Source organism: Sus scrofa, chromosome 3, assembly GCF_054392235.1.
Source record: "Sus scrofa isolate SSC_HxYL_T2T_F1_AM1 chromosome 3, Sscrofa_HxYL_maternal_Yorkshire_Landrace_v2.0, whole genome shotgun sequence".
Taxonomy (NCBI): domain Eukaryota; kingdom Metazoa; phylum Chordata; class Mammalia; order Artiodactyla; family Suidae; genus Sus; species Sus scrofa.
Window position 1 is genome coordinate 24,532,223 of NC_139385.1, and position 19,610 is coordinate 24,551,832.

The window sequence follows — 19,610 nt, forward strand, 5'->3', positions numbered from 1 at the left end:
GAAGGTTATGAGCTTTTAGAAGTGCAATTAACTCATGATGGAAGAGCTGGCATAATCCTCAGCGTTGGGGCAAAGGGCAGAGAAGCCATCTGCAAAAACAAGTGCAGTGATGGATGCAGTAGGAGCTGGCTCATTCAGCAGGAAGAAGGCAGGGGACCTGCACCCCAGCCGAAGAGGACTTCCTAAACCTCTGCTGGGAGAACATATTATTTTCCCCAAACTGAATCCTTTGTGGATGACATTCTGTAAAATACAATAAAAGATGCTTTGCAGAATTCCTGATGTGGCTCAACAGATGAAGGACTTGGAGGCTGCGGGTTTGATCACTGGCCTCACTCAGTGGGGACAGATCCTCCAACAATGTCATACGCCATGGCAAAAGTCACAGATGTTGTTTGGTTCTGGTGTGGCTGTGGCATATGCTTCAGCTGCAGCTCCAGTTAGACCACTTGCACAGGCACTTCCAGATGCCACACGTGTGGTCATGTGAAGAAAAAAGGGAAAAAAAAATGATTTGATAGAAAAATAACACGGAAAAGACATGCAGAATACAATACCGACTTTCGGGGGGGGGGGTATTTTTTGGTTTTTCCTTTTTTTTTTTGTTCACCTTTTAAGGGCCTCACCCTCTGCATATGGAAGTTCCCAGGCTTTGGATTGAATTGGAGATACACCTCCTGGGCCTACACCACAGCCACAGCAATGCCAGATTCCAGCCTCATCTTTGACCTTGGCCTATGCCACAGCTTATGCAATGCCAGATCCTGAACCCACTGAGCAAGGCCAGGGATCAAACCCATGTCCTCATGGATACTAATGGGATTCATTTTTGCTGAGCCATGTGAGCCACCCCAAGCCCAACTTACTTTTTAGTAGATTCACCAGACGTAAAATCCCTCTGCTCACTTGCAGTAAAAGTGTCCAAATGCTACCCTCAAGTGTCATTCTGCAAATAGTCACCGTTGAGCAGCAGGCCTTCAAAACAGACAGACTGTCTTTCTGTCCCCCTTCAGTGTTTCCCAGCTCCTCTGTCCCAGCTCCCCTGACTCCAGAGCTTAACAAGTTCAGTCATTAGGCCACCACTGGCTTGTGTTTCCCCTCCCCCTGTGATGCCATGTTATCCACACAGAGGATCTAAGCCAGACAGGGTGGGAGTGAGGGGAACACGGTAAGAAGTGTGGCTTTCTTTGCTCTGACATCTGTCTGCCTGATTTCCTAGATCACCAAATAGTATTTTTTCATGTGCTCTCATGATGTTGAGTTCCATTTATTTTTTTACTTATTTACATATTTATGTATTTATTTATTGCTTTTGAGGGTCACACCTGAGCATTCTGAAGTTCCCAGGCTAGGGGAGGAATCAGAGCTACAGCTGCCAGCCTACACCATAGCCACACCAACATGGGACCTGAGACATATCTGTGATCTACACCACAGCTCAAGGCCATGCCAGCTCTCAACCCACTGAGTGAGGCCAGGGATTGAGCCCTAGTCCTCATGGATACTTGTCGGGTTCATTACCACTGAGTCATGACTGGAAGTGCAATTTTGAGTTTGCCTAAAATACTGAGTAGATATCACTAAAGCCTCAAAAAAGTACATCTCCAAGAGGCACATCTAGATCAGATATTTTCACAGAAAACATTGTGTTTTCCTAAGTAGCAGTATAGGACACTGTATTTTTCTTAAGCTCATTAGTTCCAGTCTTAAGGAACTTGTACTTATTTTGGTTAGGGCAGCTGTTTTTTTGTTTTTGTTGTTTTTGTTTTTGTCTTTTTGCTATTACTTGGGCCGCTCCTGCGGCATATGGCGGTTCCCAGGCTAGGGGTCGAATCAGAACTATAGACGCTGGCCCATGCCAGAGCCACAGCAATGCAGGATCCGAGCAGTGTCTGCAACCTACACCACAGCTCACAGCAATACCGAATCCTTCACCCACTGAGCAAGGGCAGGGACCAAACCTGCAACCTCGTGGTTCCTAGTCAGATTCGTTAACCACTGCACCAAAACGGGAACTCCTTTTTTTTTTTTCAATAATAGAAAGGGAGGGAATATCAAAGTCATTAATTTTCCTGGAAAGCCTCCAGATAAATGCTGACCCCGAAGAAGGGCAAAGTGTTGTCTTGCTCTCCTAGCACAGTGGGCTCTGCAGGGATTACTTCCGGTGTCACCGAGTGATCCTTTGCTTCTCTGTTTCTAGGATATTTTGCTCACATCCACAGCATCAGTCAGCTTATCAAGGTGTTTCTACTGAAGACAGGATGCAACTGTCAAATTCTAAACCTTGGGGCTGGGATGGATACCACCTTCTGGAGCTTAAATTTCTCCTCTTCTCTCCCAAGTGGTTTAAGTTTTTGAAATTACCTGGCTCAGAAACTTTAAATATATATATATTGAAACATGGTGCATGTCAGTCTGTCTCCCACCCCTGTTTGAGGCCACCCACCCCCCAACACACCACCCCTCAGCCCTGTCCTTGAACTCACCAGGGCCCTAGTGGAGACATGAGGGTTGTTTCCTTTTGCTGCTACAGCCAGGGTTCGAGTCAAAATCTTTGGGCACATTTCTCTCTGTGTCTGTGGCAATATAGCAGGACAAAAAGTTCTACCAGTGAAGGAACTGCTGACACAAGGAACATGTGTGTTTGTCATGTGGACTATAATGCAAGGTTTTATTGTCCTCATAACAGTCTTTGGTAAGATTTGGTGATTTGCAGGGCTAGGTAATGGTTTTTGGTGATTTGCAGGGCTGGGTAATGGTTTGGAGTCATTCTCTCATGGCTTTCCTCCACTGCACCATTAGGGTTCAAGGGCAGGTGTAATGACCCTCATAGGAAAGAAAACCTGGGGGTCATTAGTGGCAGAAGCAAAACACCAAGGTTCCAGTGTTTGCTTCCTAGGCTGGAAGTTTATGGCCAAAACTTTTCCCTACAGGTATCATACTGACTGCATTTTCCCTTCCTTCCTTCTTCCTTTCTTCCTTTCTTTCTCTCTTTCTTTCTACAGACTTTTCTTAGTCCTTCTATCAGCTTAGACACTTGACCATAATGGCTACATGCACTTCTCCAGATTTCTTGCAGACTTAGACCAGGAGAAATGGTATAGTGTAGAGGCATGTAGGCATAACTCTCCCTGCAGTAGCTATTCTGTCCCTCATGAGCTCACTGGATAAGAAGGTCTTTGTCCATCAGAGACCCCTGCCAGATGGGGTTGGAGAGTACAGAGAGCAGGTCCAGTCCTAGGAAGGCAATGCTCTGTGGGTCACTGGGGCCTCCAAATGTTGAGAGTGGGGAGGTGCAGCCCCTCCTTATCCAGAGGGTCTCAGGGACCAAGCAAGGGCCCAGAGCCAGGTGCCCAGCCTTATTCTTTATCCCAGCATGGGGCCCTCTGGCTCAGTGAACTCCCCTGCCCACATTCTGGTTGGCCAGCAGCTTCATGTGGTGGAAATGCTTCTTCTTGGCTGAGGCCCACCAGGCCGCTGCTGTGCAGAATAGGGGCATGGGGGAGGTGGGGTTAGTGCCTGGATCTCCTACATCAATCACTGGCCAAGGTGGCAGTGGGGGCTCCCCAGCACATGGCCCAAACCTTGTCAGTTCACTTGCAGCTCACCTCTTGCACTGACCATCTGACCAGGAGAAACTGGCACTGTGAGGCCACTAGCCAGTATACTGCAAGCCCGGCCCTCACCTTGGAGTCCCTCAATCCCCCCAGTAGGTTTGCTTGACTCCCAGAGCTTAGAGGATCAAAACCCAATGGGCCACTCACTAGATGACCTCCATGTCCTTTCACGCAGCAATCACCTGTTCCAGTGATATTTAACTCACTTCCCAGGTGACATCTCAAACGCAAAGTGAAAAAAGCAGACACAAGTATGTAGACGGTAGGAAACCCATACATGACGTCCAAGAACCGCCAAAACTCCTCCGTGGGACTAGACCCCCAAGTAGGGTCAGATGGGGGAGGAGTGCAGACTTGGAAGTGGAGAGGTGCTTTTGGGTGATGGAAAGAGTCAGTGTCTTTATAAGGGTCCACACTGATGCGCAGGTGTGGACTTCTGCAAAATGCACTGACTTTACTCTTTACAGGGATGCAGGTCACTATGTGCCTTTTACATTGACTTAAAAAATGCTGTGATGTGAGACTCACAAGCTGCAGGGCAGGGAGGGCCATATGATTCCACTTAGTAAAAAAGGGAAAGGCAACATGTCTGGGAATTAATAGCTACAGAGTATACTGTATAAAATAGAGAAACAGCAAGTTCCTACTGTGTAGAACAGGGAATTATACTCAGTAGTTTGAAATAACCTGTAAGAGAAAATACCCTGAAACAGGATTTCTACCTGAGTGTGTGGGGATATATATCTATGTATAGAACACAAATCACATTTCTGTACACCTGAAACTAACTCAACATTCTAAATCAACTGGACTCCTGTTTTATCTAATTAAGTAAAACTTAAAAAACAAAGGCAAGGAGTATTTTCTGTAAACACACACTCAGAGATGGTGCCTTCATCAGGGCTGGGATGCTGGACGCAGGTCCAGGGAATCCAAGCATCACAGTGGCACCTGGAAAATCACACTGGTGGGTAAAAGGCCCAGGCCCTGGGCTAGAAAGTCATGGGGGTGAGCCTGGGGGCAGGGGTGGGGGGACAGGTCCCTGGAGTCAGGCCCTTGGTGAGGTCTCAGGCCAGAACCTTGTTGCCTAGAAACCACTCATTGTGATTAGATTCTTAGCCTTGCACTGGCAACAGTGTGGGGACATTTTGCGGGACTGTCCGACGGCACGGGACGCTTTGTACGAGTGGACCAGGTCTGTTCCATGACCCGCTGTAATGGCCACCTGGTTTGGGACCCTTAGCTCCGGCTTAGGGAATTCCCTGGGGCAGGTGGGTGGTAGTATGGCCTCCCTCACAGGCCACATCTCAAATGCGACAAAAGTGGTGTTGGGTAAGGCAAGTGAGCGGGGACCTCAAGACGTACATCAATCCATGAAGAAGGAAGGTACGTCTTCTTCCTTGAAATCGGGGGATGAGGGGAAAGAGAGTGCTATTGTAAGTGTCGAGAACAAGGTTCTTCCACAGACAACATCATGGAAAGACGTAGCCAAAGATCAGCCAGCACAGTCTGCTGCTGACAATGAGATCATAACACTAGGCAGTTTCAATAAGAACAATAGTGCTACGGAAGAGAACTTGAACCCTGAAAAACCAGCCCAAGGTATCAATTTGGAGATACAGTGTCTTCAGAGGAACTTATCCTCTGAAGCCTCCAGCCAAGAGAACACACAGGTTCATCTCCAAGTACAAGCATGTACTTGGGAAAGAGACCAAATCTTAGCTGTTTTAGAGGAGAAAACTCGAGAAAACAGCAATCTGAAGAGAGAAAACTTCCACATGATGGATGTACTTGTTGCCAAAGAAGTAGACCTGGTCAGACTTCAAGAGGCAAATACAAAACTCTGCACTCAACTTGAGAGCAGTGGTCAGGACATGTTTCAAGATACGCTTCAGCATTTATCCCACCTCATTCGAGAAAAAGACATTGAAATCGATGCTTTAAATCAGAAATGTCAGACGTTGCTGACAATCCTGCAAACCTCCAAGGACGGGGATGAGGTGACCGGAGTTGGTAGGAGTCAGGTGGAGGAGCTGCTACGGCAACGGGATCAGTTCCAACAACAAGTGAAGAGGATGCAAGAGTGGAAAGAGCATGTGATGACCTCGGCGCAGAATATGCAGCAGGAGGCAACCCAACTCCAGAGAGAGCTGCAACAACTTCACGTGCAGGATTTAATTCACAAGGATAAGAATGCTAAGCAACAAGCCAAGTACACGGACCCGATCCAAGACTGGGAAGGCAATGAAATCAGACTGAAAACCATGGGGAAGCAAGTAGCACAACTTCAGCTCAGCCTAGAGCAGCTCTGCCATTCCAGAGATCTTTCTGAAGGGGAGTTTGACTTTACTGTACCACAGCCCTCCACCCAATCTCTCCCTTCCGAGTCAGCTGACTCTCTCAAGGACAGGAAATCCGGTGTGTTGACTGAGTCTTCTCAATTGCTCGAACAAGATGGAGGAGACTTAAGAAAAGTATTGGAGGAGAAAGATGCCATGATTAGAACCCTCCAGGAAGATAAGCAGAGACTGTCTGATTCCATCGCAGCCAGCGCCGACCTCGAAAGGAAACGACGAGAAGAGACAGATTCAGAAATGAAGCAGCTCTGGAATAAACAGGATGAATTCCAAATGTTACTGAAGGAAAAAGAGCTCATTATCCAAGCGAAAACCAATGATGTCCTTTCTTTGAGTGACAGGTGCACGAGTGAAGTGCGTGAAAATGAACTTTTGAGGCAGGCCGTGATCAACCTCCGGGAAAGGGTCGTCCATTTGGAAGCCGATGTGTGTACACTGCAAGAGGAAAAGGGAAAAAGAGTAGAAAAGTGTAAGGAGAGGGAAATGGAAACTCAAGCACTGCAAGAGACCAATGTGCAGCTCTCCATGATGCTAAGAGAAAAGGACTCAGAGATTGTCACCATCAAGGAGAAGGCTCTTGCTCTGGAGCATCTCCTGAAAGAGCAAGAGCACGGCAACACAGAGCAACTGAGCCAGATTTTAAACGCCCTGACAGCCACACAGGAGAAGACCGTTTTGACTCAGAGAGAGAGAGATGAAGCCATGCTGCTCTTGAAAAGGAAACAATTGGAAAACGCTGCCCTCCAGAGCCAGGTTCAACACTTCCATGAAAAAGAACTCAGTTTCAAGAAGGACCTGGAGAGATTGAGTCACCAGGCTGTCCACTCGGAAAAGTCCTATAAACTCCAAACATTGATGGCCGAGGAGAGAGCTGCTCAACTGGGTATGAGAGTCAGCACCTTGGAGGAAAAGCTCCTTCTGGCCTCCAGGGCCCTGGAAGAGGCCAGCCAGCAAGCGAGCTGGCAGAGAGAATCCCTGAAGGAGCAACTGCATGCCATCTGCAAGCAGAGCGAGGACACTCGGCTGCAGCTTTCTCTCTCCCAACAGCAAGAGAAGCAGGCTGTACAAGCCCTAGCGAACATGAAGACGGTCCTGGCTGAATGGATGGCAAAGGCAGACCACCTCGAAGGCCAACTCCTATTGGCTCACAAACTTCAGGAGAAAGTACAGGCGGCTTTGCATGGGAAGGAAGACCAAATTAGAGATCTGAAGAAGCAAACCGCGGTCCAACAGGAAGTACTGGATGACCTCCAAGAGAAACTGATGAACTTAAGAAGTGACGCAGAAGGCAAAGTCGATAAAAGCCTCATGAAGAATCTCTTCATGGGCTATTTTCAAACACCCAAAGCTCAGCGCCCTGAAGTGTTCCAGATAATCGGAAGCACTCTGGGCATCAAAAGGGAAGCCATGCAGGTGCTTCTGAATGAAGAGCAAGGCAGTGGTCCCAGATGGATGACCAGGTGGCTGGGATCCAAAAGTGGCCCCGGGACACCTCTGGAACCAAATCAGCAATCAGCAATGCCCAAGATGTCGTTCTCAGAACTTTTTGTTAAATATCTAGACACAGAATCTCATCACACTTTGCCACTACTCAAACCCTCTGCTCCTGATGTGAAACGTTCAAATGCAGCAGGAAGGAAAAAACCAGCTCAGAACATCCAACTCCATCTTCAAACTACCCTTGGATCCACACCCAAAAAACCAGAGGTGAAAGTGGGCTCTCTGTCTCTCTCTCTGGTTAACCCTCCAGGACCTGAGCCTGGTGGGTCTGGGCATCTTCTTTTAAATGCTATTACCGATGTGGTGCCCACATACCCACCTTTGCTGCTGCCACCTGGCAAGAATGCTGGTGCTGGGCTGAAAGACCTTTCCAAGCAACGAATGGTTCTCTAGCCAGAGAGGAAGACAGCCCTTCATAGAAACCACAACATGGCCTTTTAAGAAAAGCCATGAACTGTCCCCCCCCTTCAGTTTTTCTCTGTTAAATAAACATATAAATTCCTTCAAAAAGTGTGTTTTAAGGACTTCGACACCGTCACCCCAATTAACACAGTGGGTATTTATTTCTTTATTAATTTATTTTGGCATTTAGGGCCACACCAAAAGTGTATGGATGTTCCCAGGCCAGGAGTCTAATTGGAGCTACAACTGCCAGCCTATGCCACAGCACAGCAACGAGGAATGTGAGCCGGGTCTGAGACCTATACCACAGCAGACAGCATCACTGGATCTCTTAAACCACTGAGCGAGGCCTGGGTACTGGTTGGGTTTGTTACCACTGAGCTACAGCAGGAACTCCCCATGCAGTGGTTCCTTCTTCTGTGAGAGGGTGATTGTGGGATTCCAGGCTGTGAGCAAAGGGTACTTCCAATAGTATTTCTAATCCTATCATTTTGTGTTTGGACTGCACCCAGGCCAGAGAGCTCATCCATGCCACCCACAGCAATGACAACACAAGTTCCTTAACATGCTGGGCCACCAGGGAACTCCATGCCTTCATTGTTTAAAACAGGTAGGTATTGATGTATTCCATAGGGAATGAAAACTCTAACTTGTGTTAATGTTTCAAATGATAAAATACACACGGGCACACTCCTTGTACAAGAAAAAAAGGTGAAAAGCACAAAAGTACAAGATGGGTGCTGGAAACTATCCATTCAGCCTTTTTCCAAGACTTCAATCCATTTATTTTCCATCCTGCTTTTGCTTTAGCCTCTTTCCTACGTGGAAATCTGCCCACATCTCTACAAGCAAACATTTCTCACTGTCCTCATTCAGCAGCATCCTTCTCTCCGCCTCTCAGAGTGAAGCTTCTAAAAAAATTCTTTTCTTTCTTTCTTTTTTTTTTTTTTTTTGTCTTTTAGCCATTTCTTGGGCCATGCTGAGGGATCTAATCAGAGCCATAGCTGCCAGCCTACACCAGAGCCACAGCAACACAGGATCTAAACCATGCCTGCAACCTACACCACAGCTCACGGCAACACTGGATCCTTAACCCACTGAGCAAGGCCAGGGACCAAACCTGCAATCTCATGGTTCCTAGTCGGATTCATTAACCACTGCGCCACAAAGGGAACTCCCTGAAAAAATTCTTTATGCCTTGTCACCAGCACTTGTCACACACATCTTACGAGAGCTCCCCCAAATCTTCTCTCATTAATGTCTTGGGCATTTTCTAATGCATTCAAGATTAGTCTTTTCATTAAAATCTCTGCAGTGTCTGGTCAATGTTCAGCACATCATCATTATTTAGAATTCCCTCCCTTGTCCTTTTTCTGGGGATGCCCCTCCAGAGGCCCCCTTCCTAACATCTGACCCCTTTTTTCTCAGCTTTCTCTGAGACATCTTTGGACCCCTTCATAATGGGTGTGTTCTCTCAGGGACCATGGTCTGACATGTGTCTTCTCATGCACCCTGTGGTCTCAGGGGAAGCTCCTCCACTCCCCTGACTTGACTTTCACCTGGATGCCAATGACCTGAATGCCCACCTCCCACCTCACCCTTCTCCTGACTCCACACTGATTTATCAGAGTGTCTGCTGGATGCCTCTACCAGGTTCTCCTCAGGTTTCTCAAAATCCCATGGCCTAAGGGAGCTCAGGACCCTCCCTTGGAACTTGCTTCCTCCTCCTTCATCCTTTTGTCATCTCAAAACCTCTGTCCATCTTGTCACCCAAGCAAGAGCTCTCAGAGCCGTGATGGCTCTCTCTCTCCCCCATTCTATATCCCATCAACCATCAAGTCCACTTCATTTCCTTCCCTTCCTGCCTCTTCCATGGACCAGAAGAGTGGACTCCTCCCTACTCTGGCTCGTTCCATCCCTGGGCTTCGCTGAGTCCACATTGCTCACTGCTCAGAGAGTGAAACTGCTCACATGGAGATCTGATGTTACTTCCCTGCTTGAAGTGGCTGTTGGGTCCCCACTGCCTTGAGTCCAAGCTTGAATCCAGTAACCAGGGCCTTTGGAGCCTTTCTGCCTGCTTGTCATCCCCACACAGGCCACCCTCCAGCCACATATGACTTCTTGCAAATTCAAACAGACTCTTACCCCAATAATTGCCAGTCAGATCATATCAGGACCATGCCTTCCAAAAAGTGAGGATCAGGAATGTGCAATTTCTCTCCTCTTCACCTCTTGGGGCAGGAGTATTTCCACACAAAACTGATGGGGAGGGCCAAACACTAAATGGATGATCCCCATGGCATTTTCATAGTCTAGGGGAGGACACGGTGACACTATGCAGGGCCACATGGAGTTTTCCCTTGGGCCTGGAGTGAACAAGCAGGTCCTGGAGTGGGCAGACTTTGGAGTCATAAGACAGTGGAGGTGACTCTGGTTCCCATCAGGAGGGTGTGGTTTGCTTGTTTGAATAATTTCCCAGTCTGGCAGGGAACTGGAGGTCCTACTTGGGGACTTGGGGATAAGTTGTGCCTGGTCTCTGGGATACGGAGGGTGGTTGGACTAGGGGCCCTTACCTGTGGGAGCAGAGGGAGGGAGTTTGGGCCATTTGAGGCCCTCGGATTTTACCAAGTGTCAAGGCAAGACTTCCCACTGAATCTGGATTTCAGGGGTTATACCCCAAAGACTCTGAGATACCTTGACACCAATGTGAACCTTGGTGATGATACAGCCTTTAGGCAGGAGGTGAAGTCCTGCCCCAGGCAGTGAAGCTGGCACTTGACCGAGAGGGAGAGGGGGTCCTCAACCACATGAAGTGTCTGAGCCCTAAGTGATGTTCACTCCGTGGATTCCAGAGGGTCTGGGGGAGCGCTGACATCATCAGGCTCAGTGGCACCTGACCATGGACTGAAGAAATGGGAAGCCAGGCCACCTACAGGTAGGATGTGCCAGAGGGCCCGGATTCAGCTCTATCCTCTAGCAAGGAGGCCTGAATGACCACACTGAGCTTGTGGGGTGTGGCCTCCATGACTCAAGGAGTACTGGGAAGCTGGGTATTGGAAGCTCAGGATCTGTGAGAGTGACTCTATTTCCAGCAAAACCTAGGGCATGGCCAGCAATTCTTGCTCTGATTGTATGTGAGGCAGGGCCTAGAGGGGCAGTTTCTTGCATCAGAAGCCCACAGATATCTGATGGACATCACAGGTGGTCCAGAGACCCAGGAAGCAGGAGAGGAAGCTGCTAATACCTCTTCATGGAAGGCATCTCCAAAGGCACTAAGGGGAGCCCCTGTTGATTTCAGTCTAGACAGATTCCAGGGCCAGTTGTTAGAAGGGCCCGACCCAAGGGGGGCTAATTTAAAGTAATAGCATAGGAGTTCCCACTATGCCAAAGTGGGCCATGAACCTGACATGGTCTCCTTGAGGATGTGGGTTTAATCCCTGGACATGTTCAGTGGGTTATGCATCTGGCATTGCTTCAAGGTGCAGAGTAGGCTGCAGATGCAGTTTGTCTATAGTGTCACTATGACTCTGCCATGGGATGGAGGCTGCACAGGACACAGTCAATGTCACCAACTTGCCTGTACCATAGTGGCTCAGGAGGCAATCAGGGGTCCATTTTTCAGTCTTCTTGGGTTTGTGACATCCTGCCTTTGCCAGAACAGCATGAAGGGTGACTTCCAGGACTGTGTTGGGGGTACTTTCCTATAGAGAGTCCACCTGCTTACCCCATGCAGCCAGTGATGGAAATCAGGATAGATGCAGTGACCAAAGTCCTAGCGTCACACCTGGGAAATGGAACTCAAGCACCCACGATTTAGGATGTTGGGTTGTCACTGGTCTCAGGCAGGATCCTCGGGGGACCTCCTGGTAGACACAAGGCACACTGATGTCACCTTGCTTTGGGTCAAAGTGAATTGAGAGAAGCTTCTGGAGTTCCCAGGAGGTTCAGGGGATTCAGAATCAGTCATTGTCACTGCGGTGGCTGTGGTAACTGCTGTGGTGGGGGTTCCATCTCTGGCCCAGAAATTTCCATGTGCTATAGGCCTGGCCAAACAAAACAAAAGAAGACACAATAGGTTTTGCCTAAGTGGCAAGAATGAGCCATTCGGGTGGGACAGATGGCAACAGCCATTGGAGACAAGAGATCATGAGCTAAAGCCCAAGCTGGCCAGCCAATGGCACTCACATCCCAGATAGTAATGCCTGCCTTGCAAACCCATTAACTAGCAAAAGAGTGGGTAGTTACAGCTGACCTGGTATCCTCACTTGAGGTCAGAGCATCCTGTTTGTGAAGCCAATTACTTTCCTCATTTCTCCTTCAGTCTATCCGAGAGAGGTTCCCACTTAGAGTTGTGGGGTTGGCTGAACACAGGACCCTCAACACCAAAAGATGGGATGGACAGCAGCTTACAAGTCACATGGACTCGCAGCCCAGGGGAGGACACTACACAGCATGCAGGGCTATCAATGAGCTCTTGTTCCTTCATTGAATACTCAGCCAGCATTTGATAACTGATCTTGCCCCACCATATGGGTACTGGGTTTTTGTTGATTGTTTATGTTCCCTGTGTGTGTACCCCTTGGTTCTTGAAGTTTGAGAACATCCATTTCCTGCTTCGGAGAGATAGTGAAATAGAGAATACAAACAGAATTTTATTTAGAAGATTCTTTATAGTAAGTCTAGCATAGTCTATGTGATGAACATCTTGCAAATGCGTAATTGTGAAATAGACACACATGAACTCACTTCACCTTGAGAAATTATGGACATGTCTATGGACTTTTTCACTCCAGTGTGTGACCTTCTACACTCCCTAAAGGGCACACATAGCCTAATTTCTGATTTTCCCCTTGGTCCTACACTAGCCTGTAATATTATTTGACCATCTATATGTGTTTTTCTAAATAACATTACTTCCGCCTTGATTGAACTTTACAAAAATGTTATTTTTTTCACTGAGCATTATGATTTGCAATTCAACTACGGATGCTTTGAAGTGGTAGCTCTAGTTCACTCATTTTCACTGCTGCATAGTTTTCATGGTATCCCTTTTCCACACGTTCCTTTCTTCACAAGATTTCTTTTTTTTTTTTTTTTGTCTTTTTGCTGTTTCTTGGGCCACTCTTCCGGCGCAGGGAGGCTCCCGGGCAAGGGGTCCAATCTGGACCGCAGCTCCCGGCCTACGCCGGAGCCACAGCAACGCAGGGATCCGAGCTGAGTCTGCAACCTACACCACAGCTCACAGCAATGCCAGATTCCCGGCCCACTGAGCAAGGCCAGGGATCGAACCCGCAACCTCATGGTTCCTAGTTGGATACGATAACCACTGAGCCATGAGCCATGACGGGAACTCCTCTTCACAATTTCTGAGGTGACTTTGCGTGCAAAGCTCTTCCCCCAGTTCCTGCCACAGAGTCAGAACTCAGTAAATATATACTCAACTGCTGAATGAGACAACTTCTACTGACTCTATCACTGCACTTGTTTTTGCAGATGGCTTCTGTGCCCTTTGCCCCGACGCCCTGAGTTAATTGCACTTTTTTTTTTTTTGTCTTTTTTTGCTATTTCTTTGGGCCGCTCCTGCAGCATATGGAGGTTCCCAGGCTACGGGTAGAATCAGAGCTGCAGCCCCTGGCCTACGCCAGAGCCACAGCAACGCGGGATCCCAGCCGCGTCTGCAACCTACGCCACAGCTCATGGCAACGCCGAATCCTTAACCCAACTGAGCAGGGGCAGGGATCGAACCCGCGACCTCTTGGTTCCCAGTGGGATTCATTAACCACTGCGCCACGACGGGAACTCTTAATTGCACTTCTAAAGGCTCATAACCTGCCCTGAGTAACCCGCTGGCTTCCCAAAGCGCTAGGACTTCCATTCCCAGAAGGGCTTGCGGTGCTCCCTGGCATCCATTTCAGGTCCCGCCCCCTCGCCGCCTGACCGACCGGGTTGTGGGGGCGGGGCCAAAGGAGTTCTCCAACGGACCCCTCCGTGGGCTGAGGGGGCGGGGAAATTGTCCAAGGAGCCCCTCGGTGGAGAAGCCAAGACGCTGGGAGGTTGCTGGTGCAGCTGCCTAGGGCGGCGTCACTGAGCCACGCCAGCGGAGCCAGGTGCAGCCCCGCTCCTCTCGCCTGCCTTCTCTGCGGCTCGCTTCTTCACCAGGGGTCCCTCGAGCCTTTTCCATGCCCCCGGTGGATGCAGCCTTTCGCACCCTCCATGCCCATGGCCACTAGCCTGAGGAGGCCGTCTTTTACCGCCTGTTCTTCCTCCCTTCTGGACGCGGACGACGAGGGCGTGCGTGGCCCTTGTGAAGATGCCACTCTGTGCAAGCGGTACCTGCGCGGCGGGGGGTTAGGGGCCGGCTTCCCCTGGGTGGTGGGGCCTAGGTGGGAGGCGGGCCTGTGTCTCGGGAGTGGGCTTTTACCCAAAAGGTACGCGTTCCCTTGTGGGCCATCTGTGAACCCCTGCTCAGAGCGGGGACTCATTTACTTGACTAATAATATGTAACGTTTGTTGTGTGCCTGGCACAGTATAAGCCTGGGGATGCCTTGACTGGGATAAGGCACTGAAGAAGGTGGGCACGGACTGGGCCTGGACACACACTTGAAGGAAATCATAACTGCGGCCTTGATGGGTTCGGAAGAGAAATGCAGGTTCTTGCTCTTGTATAAGTTAGATTCCCCTGGGAGTTGTCATGATCCCCGTCGTGCTCCTGAAACCCAGGCTAGTTAAGGGGGGGAATGGCCTGTCCAGGGCCACATATTTGCATGCAGAGCCTGTATTCTCCAGAGCTCTGGGTTTTGCTAAGGGAGTTTAGAATTAGGAGTGTAGTGGAGGCTGTGTGTGGGGGGGGGGGGTGGGTGGGGGTGGGTGTGCGTGGTGAGCACAGGTGTGTGTCATGGACCTGAAGGCGTGAAAAAGAAAGCATGACGCTTGAGTGTCCTCCACTCGTCCTGTCGTTCAACAACAATTCAGAGTTTAATTTGTTCCAGGCCCTTCCTTTTGGCGAGTTGGTGGTGTTTTGTGATGGAGAACTGGTAATGAGCAAGTTTGAGGTGGTGTCTGAACTCACTCCAGTTGGAAAGGCCAGGAGGCAAACAATTACCGGGGTAGCAACATAGTTACAGTTTTGTGCGGAGTGCTGAGAAAAACAACGTGTTCTTGGAGTTTGTAATTGAGTGGATGATGTTCGCCTGAGAAGAGAAGACCTAAAGCAAGAAAGGAAGGAAGGAAGAGAGCAAAGAAAGGAGGGCGAAAGGAAACAGGGATGTAGGAGGGTGTTGTGGCAGAGCCAGGAGGGAGTGTGGACTGTTAGAGCAACTGAATGACCTTCCTGGAAGCTGGGGCCACCTAGGGACTGCCGTTTGTGTTGGTAATATTGGTTTATGTAATATTTGTTGGTAGAGTTCCCCGGGGGTGCAGTGGGTTAAGAATATGGCCTTGTCACTGCTGTGGTTCGGGTCACTGCTGTGACACGGGTTCAGTCCCTGGCCTGGGAACTCCCACATGCTGCCGGCTCGGCGAAAAAAGAGAAAAAAAGAAGTTGTTGGTAACAATTTTGGCTACGTTGCTTACTTTAAAACAGGGCAAGTTTGGTATAAAATAGATCAGACTCAGCAGTGCAGAGAAATAGTGTAATGCGGGCCTGCCTTTCCTTGACCCTCTGTTGGATAGTTGTCATAATTTGAGCTCTTCTCTGCCTCAGTTTGCAAGGCCCGTGTGTCCTGAGACCGCTTCACATTGTGGGGAAGGTAGGGTTTGGCACTGCGGGGAATCTCGTTCCCAGGCCTGAGTGCCCATCGGCATAGCCTGTGGGACTTTGAAAAGAAAGGCAGAGGTGCTCAGGGCCTACTCTGGATCCTGAAGATGCCAAATCAGAATCTTCTGACATAGGTTCTGGGGCCATAAAACCCGGACCTGTTTGCTCCCTGGATGCATTGCATCCAGGCTTTGTTTGCACCGGGTTTTCTCTTATGTGAACAAACCAGGCAAAGAGATGGTGAGAGTCCTCAGGTGAATGACTGTGGACATTGTCCAGGACCAGTGACGTTCAAGTTCTGTGGTTCTTCTGCATCTTCAGCAGAACATATTAAACCATTAAGTCTTGTCACAGAGTCATCTTGTTGACTAGGGACTCCTTGCAGAATGGTAGGCCCTTTATTCTCTTTCTGCCTCTGTTTCCTCGTCTGTAAAATGGCTCTAAGAGGAGTTCCGTGGTGGCCCAGCTGTTAAGGATGTGGAGTTGTCACAGCTGTGGCTCGGGTTTGATCCCCAGCCTGGGAATCTCTGCCTGCCACAGGTGTGGACAAAATAAAATAACATGAGATAAAATAAAACAAAATAAACTGGGGGTAATAATGGTAACGTGCCCTTTGCATGTGAGAATCCAATGAGATAATCCATGCAAAGGTTAGCAGAGGATCTGGCCCTAAGTGAAGCCTTCGATAAATGCTTATTGCTAGTTTTTTTAAAATAATTAATCGATGGGTTATTTTTGGTCACCCTGCGGCCCATGGAGTTCCTAAGCCTAGGATCAGATCAGATGGTTGTGACCACAGCTTTGGCAATGCCAGTTCCGTTAACACTCCGAGTGGGGTTGGGGATTAAACCTGCCTCCTGGAACTGTGGGGATGTCCCTGATCCCATTGCGCCACAGCGGGAACTCCTCTTATGGCTAGTTTTGATTTCCCTGCAGCCTGAATATTATTTGTTTGAAGTCACTGATGTAGCTGCGAGTCAGGTGGTTCCTGCCCCCCCTGAGTTACAGCTGTCTAAGGTCCCTACAAATCATGTTTCAAAAGCCAGTTAGCTCCTGAGTTAGGTCTGTAATTTCTGCTTGAATTTGCTGCATCCTTTGGTACGGAGCCCTCCTGTGCAAGATAAATACCGTTAATCTGTCTCAGAGGGTAGCTGTGAGATTAAGTGTGGAGCCCTTCCCACAGTGCTTGGCACATAGTAGGTGTTCAGAAGGAGTCATTGTTATCATCCCCACCCCCTTTGTCCTCCTCCTCCTCATCTCCATCATCCCTCCTACAATCCAGAAGTTAGAACTCTTCTGATGGGATGTACTGCTTTTGTGTGTAACAATACTGGCAGGTGGATGATAATTTTTAACTTAAAGTATAGTTGATTTACGATGTGCCCATTTCTACCATCCAGTCCAGTGACCCAGTGCTACATATGTTGCCTTTCTCGTCCTATCTTCCATCATGGTCTGTGCCAAGAGCCTGGACAGGGTTCCCTGTGTTACACAGCAGGACCACATTGCTGATCTATTTTAAGTGTAGGAGTGTGCATGTACTACCTCCAAACTCCCAGTCCATCCCGCTCCCTCCCGCCTTCCCTTGGCAACCACAAAGTGTCAGTTTTATAGGTGGGTTCATTTGTGCTGTATTGTAGATTCTACCTAGAAGTGATGTCTGTGGTATTTGTCTGTCTCTTTCTGATTTCACTTGGTATGGTAATTCCTGGTTGCATCCATGTTGCCTGCAGATGGCATTATTTTGTTCTTTCCTATGGCTACATAGTATTCTATTGTGTATTTATGTGCCATGCCTTTTTGATGCATTCATCTGTCAGTGGACCTCTGGGTGGTTTCCCTGTGTTGACTGGTGGGAATGGGGCTGCAGTGAGCATAGGGGTGCATGGATCTTTTTGAATGCAGGTTTTGTGAGTGGAATTGCTGGAGCATATGGTAGTTCTGAATGTAGTTTTCTGAGGCCCCGCCGTACTGCTTGCCCCAGTTTACATTCCCACCAACAGGGTAGGAGGCTTCTCTTTTCTCCACACATTCCCCAGCATTCGTTATTTGAAGACTTACTCATGATGGCCATTCTTTTTTTAAAATGTTTTCTTATTATAGTTGATTTACAATGTTGGGTCAATTTCTGCTGTACAGCAAAATGGCCCAGTCGGCGATAGCCATTGTGACTGGTGTGAGGTGGAAGAGGATCTGTTTTCCTAAATCAGGAGTGAGACGGAGTATTTTTTCTCTGGTCACACTCATTGTTTTTGTTTTTGTTTTTGTTTTCTTTTGGTGGGGGGCACACTCGTGGCATGCTCCAGTGCCTGGTGCAGGGCTGGAACGGGAGCCACAGAAGTGACTGTGCTGAATCCTTAGCCTGCTGTGGCACCAGGGAATTCCACTGTCTGAAAACTTCTGATTAGAAAGTTGCTCTGTTGTGAATGGATTCAAGGCTCTGCAAGCTTGCTTTGCAGGTTAAAAACAGATTTGTTGCAGGGATGTCCGAATTGTTTTAGTCTGTGCTTCCGGGAGCACCGTGTGAGCAGCTGTGGTCCAGGAGGAAAGCAAAGGAAGGGATATTAGCAAGAGGCATGTGTGTCTGAGTGTGCCCCTTTTCATCAGGAGAGCAGGAGCTTTCTGGGGAGCTCTGCTCTGAAGACTTCTGTGAACTAAGAGCTCTTTAGCCAGAGTTAGGACACACGGCCCCACTCCTGGGTGCAGCACAGTGTGGGGAGGTAAGACTTCCTCCCAGTGCAGATGGATGCCTCAGACAAAATGGGGGTCCTCCTAGGAAGAAGAGGGACTGGGAGCTGGTAAGGGACCTGGGAGGATTAGCTACAGTCCTCATCTTTTTTTTCCTCCATCTAGAATTTCCTCAGGTTTTTTGTTTTTTTTAGGTCATACCTGTGGCATGTGGAAGTTCCGAGGCTGGGGGTGGAATCAGCTGCAGCACCTGAGGCCTTTGCCACCCCCGTAGCGATACTGGATCCTAGCCACATCTGCCTCCTATGCCAAGGCTTGTGGCAAGGCCAGATCCTTAACTCACTGAGCAATGTCAGGGATCAAACAGGCACCCTCACAGAGACAAGGTCAAGTTCTCTTTCCTTTTCCTTTTTCTCTTTTTAGGTCTTTTGAGGGTCACACCTGTGGCATGTGGAAGTTCCCAGGCTAGGGGTGGAATGGGAGCTGTAGCTGCCAGCCTGTGCCACAGCCAAATCCAAGCCAGATCTGAGTTGTGTCTGTGACCCACACTGCGGCTCACGGCAAGGCCGCATCCTTCACCTACTGAGAGAGGCCAGGGATTGAACCCCTGTCCTCATGTGTCCTAGTCGGGTTTGTTACCACTGAGCCACAACAGGGACTCCCCGATGTCGAGTTCTTAACACGCTGAGCCAAAACGGGAACTTTCCGCTCAGGTATTCTTAAGACAGCAGAGCGGAGGTGGCAGGTGTGAGGGAGAGAGGGGGAGATAATTTATACAGAACATGAAGGTTCAGTTTGATGAGTGTTGACAGTTGAATGTATTTGTGTATCACTGCCCAAAACAGGATATAAAATATTTCTAAAACCCAGGAAGTTCCCTTTTAGCTCTAGTTAGTCTCCTTACCCTTACTTAGCAAATATTTTCTGATTCTGGCTACCCTGAATAGATTTGCCCATTCTTGAGTATAAGATAAATGGAATCATGCAGCATGCGTTCTTTTTGTGTCTCTTTCACTCAACATGTTCTTGGAGATTCATCCCTGTTTCACACGTTGTCAAAGATAAAACACCCTTTGTCACAGGTAAACAAAGCTGGATACGTGTTAAAGTGGTAAGGTTAGATTTTAATCAGTAAAGACGATTGCAATGCAGAAAAGAATCCAGTATGAACTCAACCCAACTCCAGTTTGTAGAGAGAGTGTTTTAAAGGGAGAGTGAGGGAGGAAGGAGGGGGAAGCAGGGATTCATTGGAGTCAGAGAAAAAGCACAGAACGTGGGGAAGAGGGGGTT

The 19,610-nt window shown here is 48.6% G+C and overlaps 1 protein-coding gene across 1 annotated transcript in view; it reads left to right on the forward strand.

Moving 5' to 3' along the window:
* Positions 1–13,888: 13,888 nt before the first annotated feature.
* LOC100626661 (leucine carboxyl methyltransferase 1) overlaps positions 13,889–19,610 on the forward strand; it is a 50,668-nt gene continuing 44,946 nt past the window's right edge. Inside the window, 1 exon segment of the mRNA XM_085017265.1 lies at positions 13,889–14,205. Coding sequence (XP_084873391.1) covers positions 14,069–14,205 — 137 coding nt within the window. The 5' untranslated portion in view covers positions 13,889–14,068.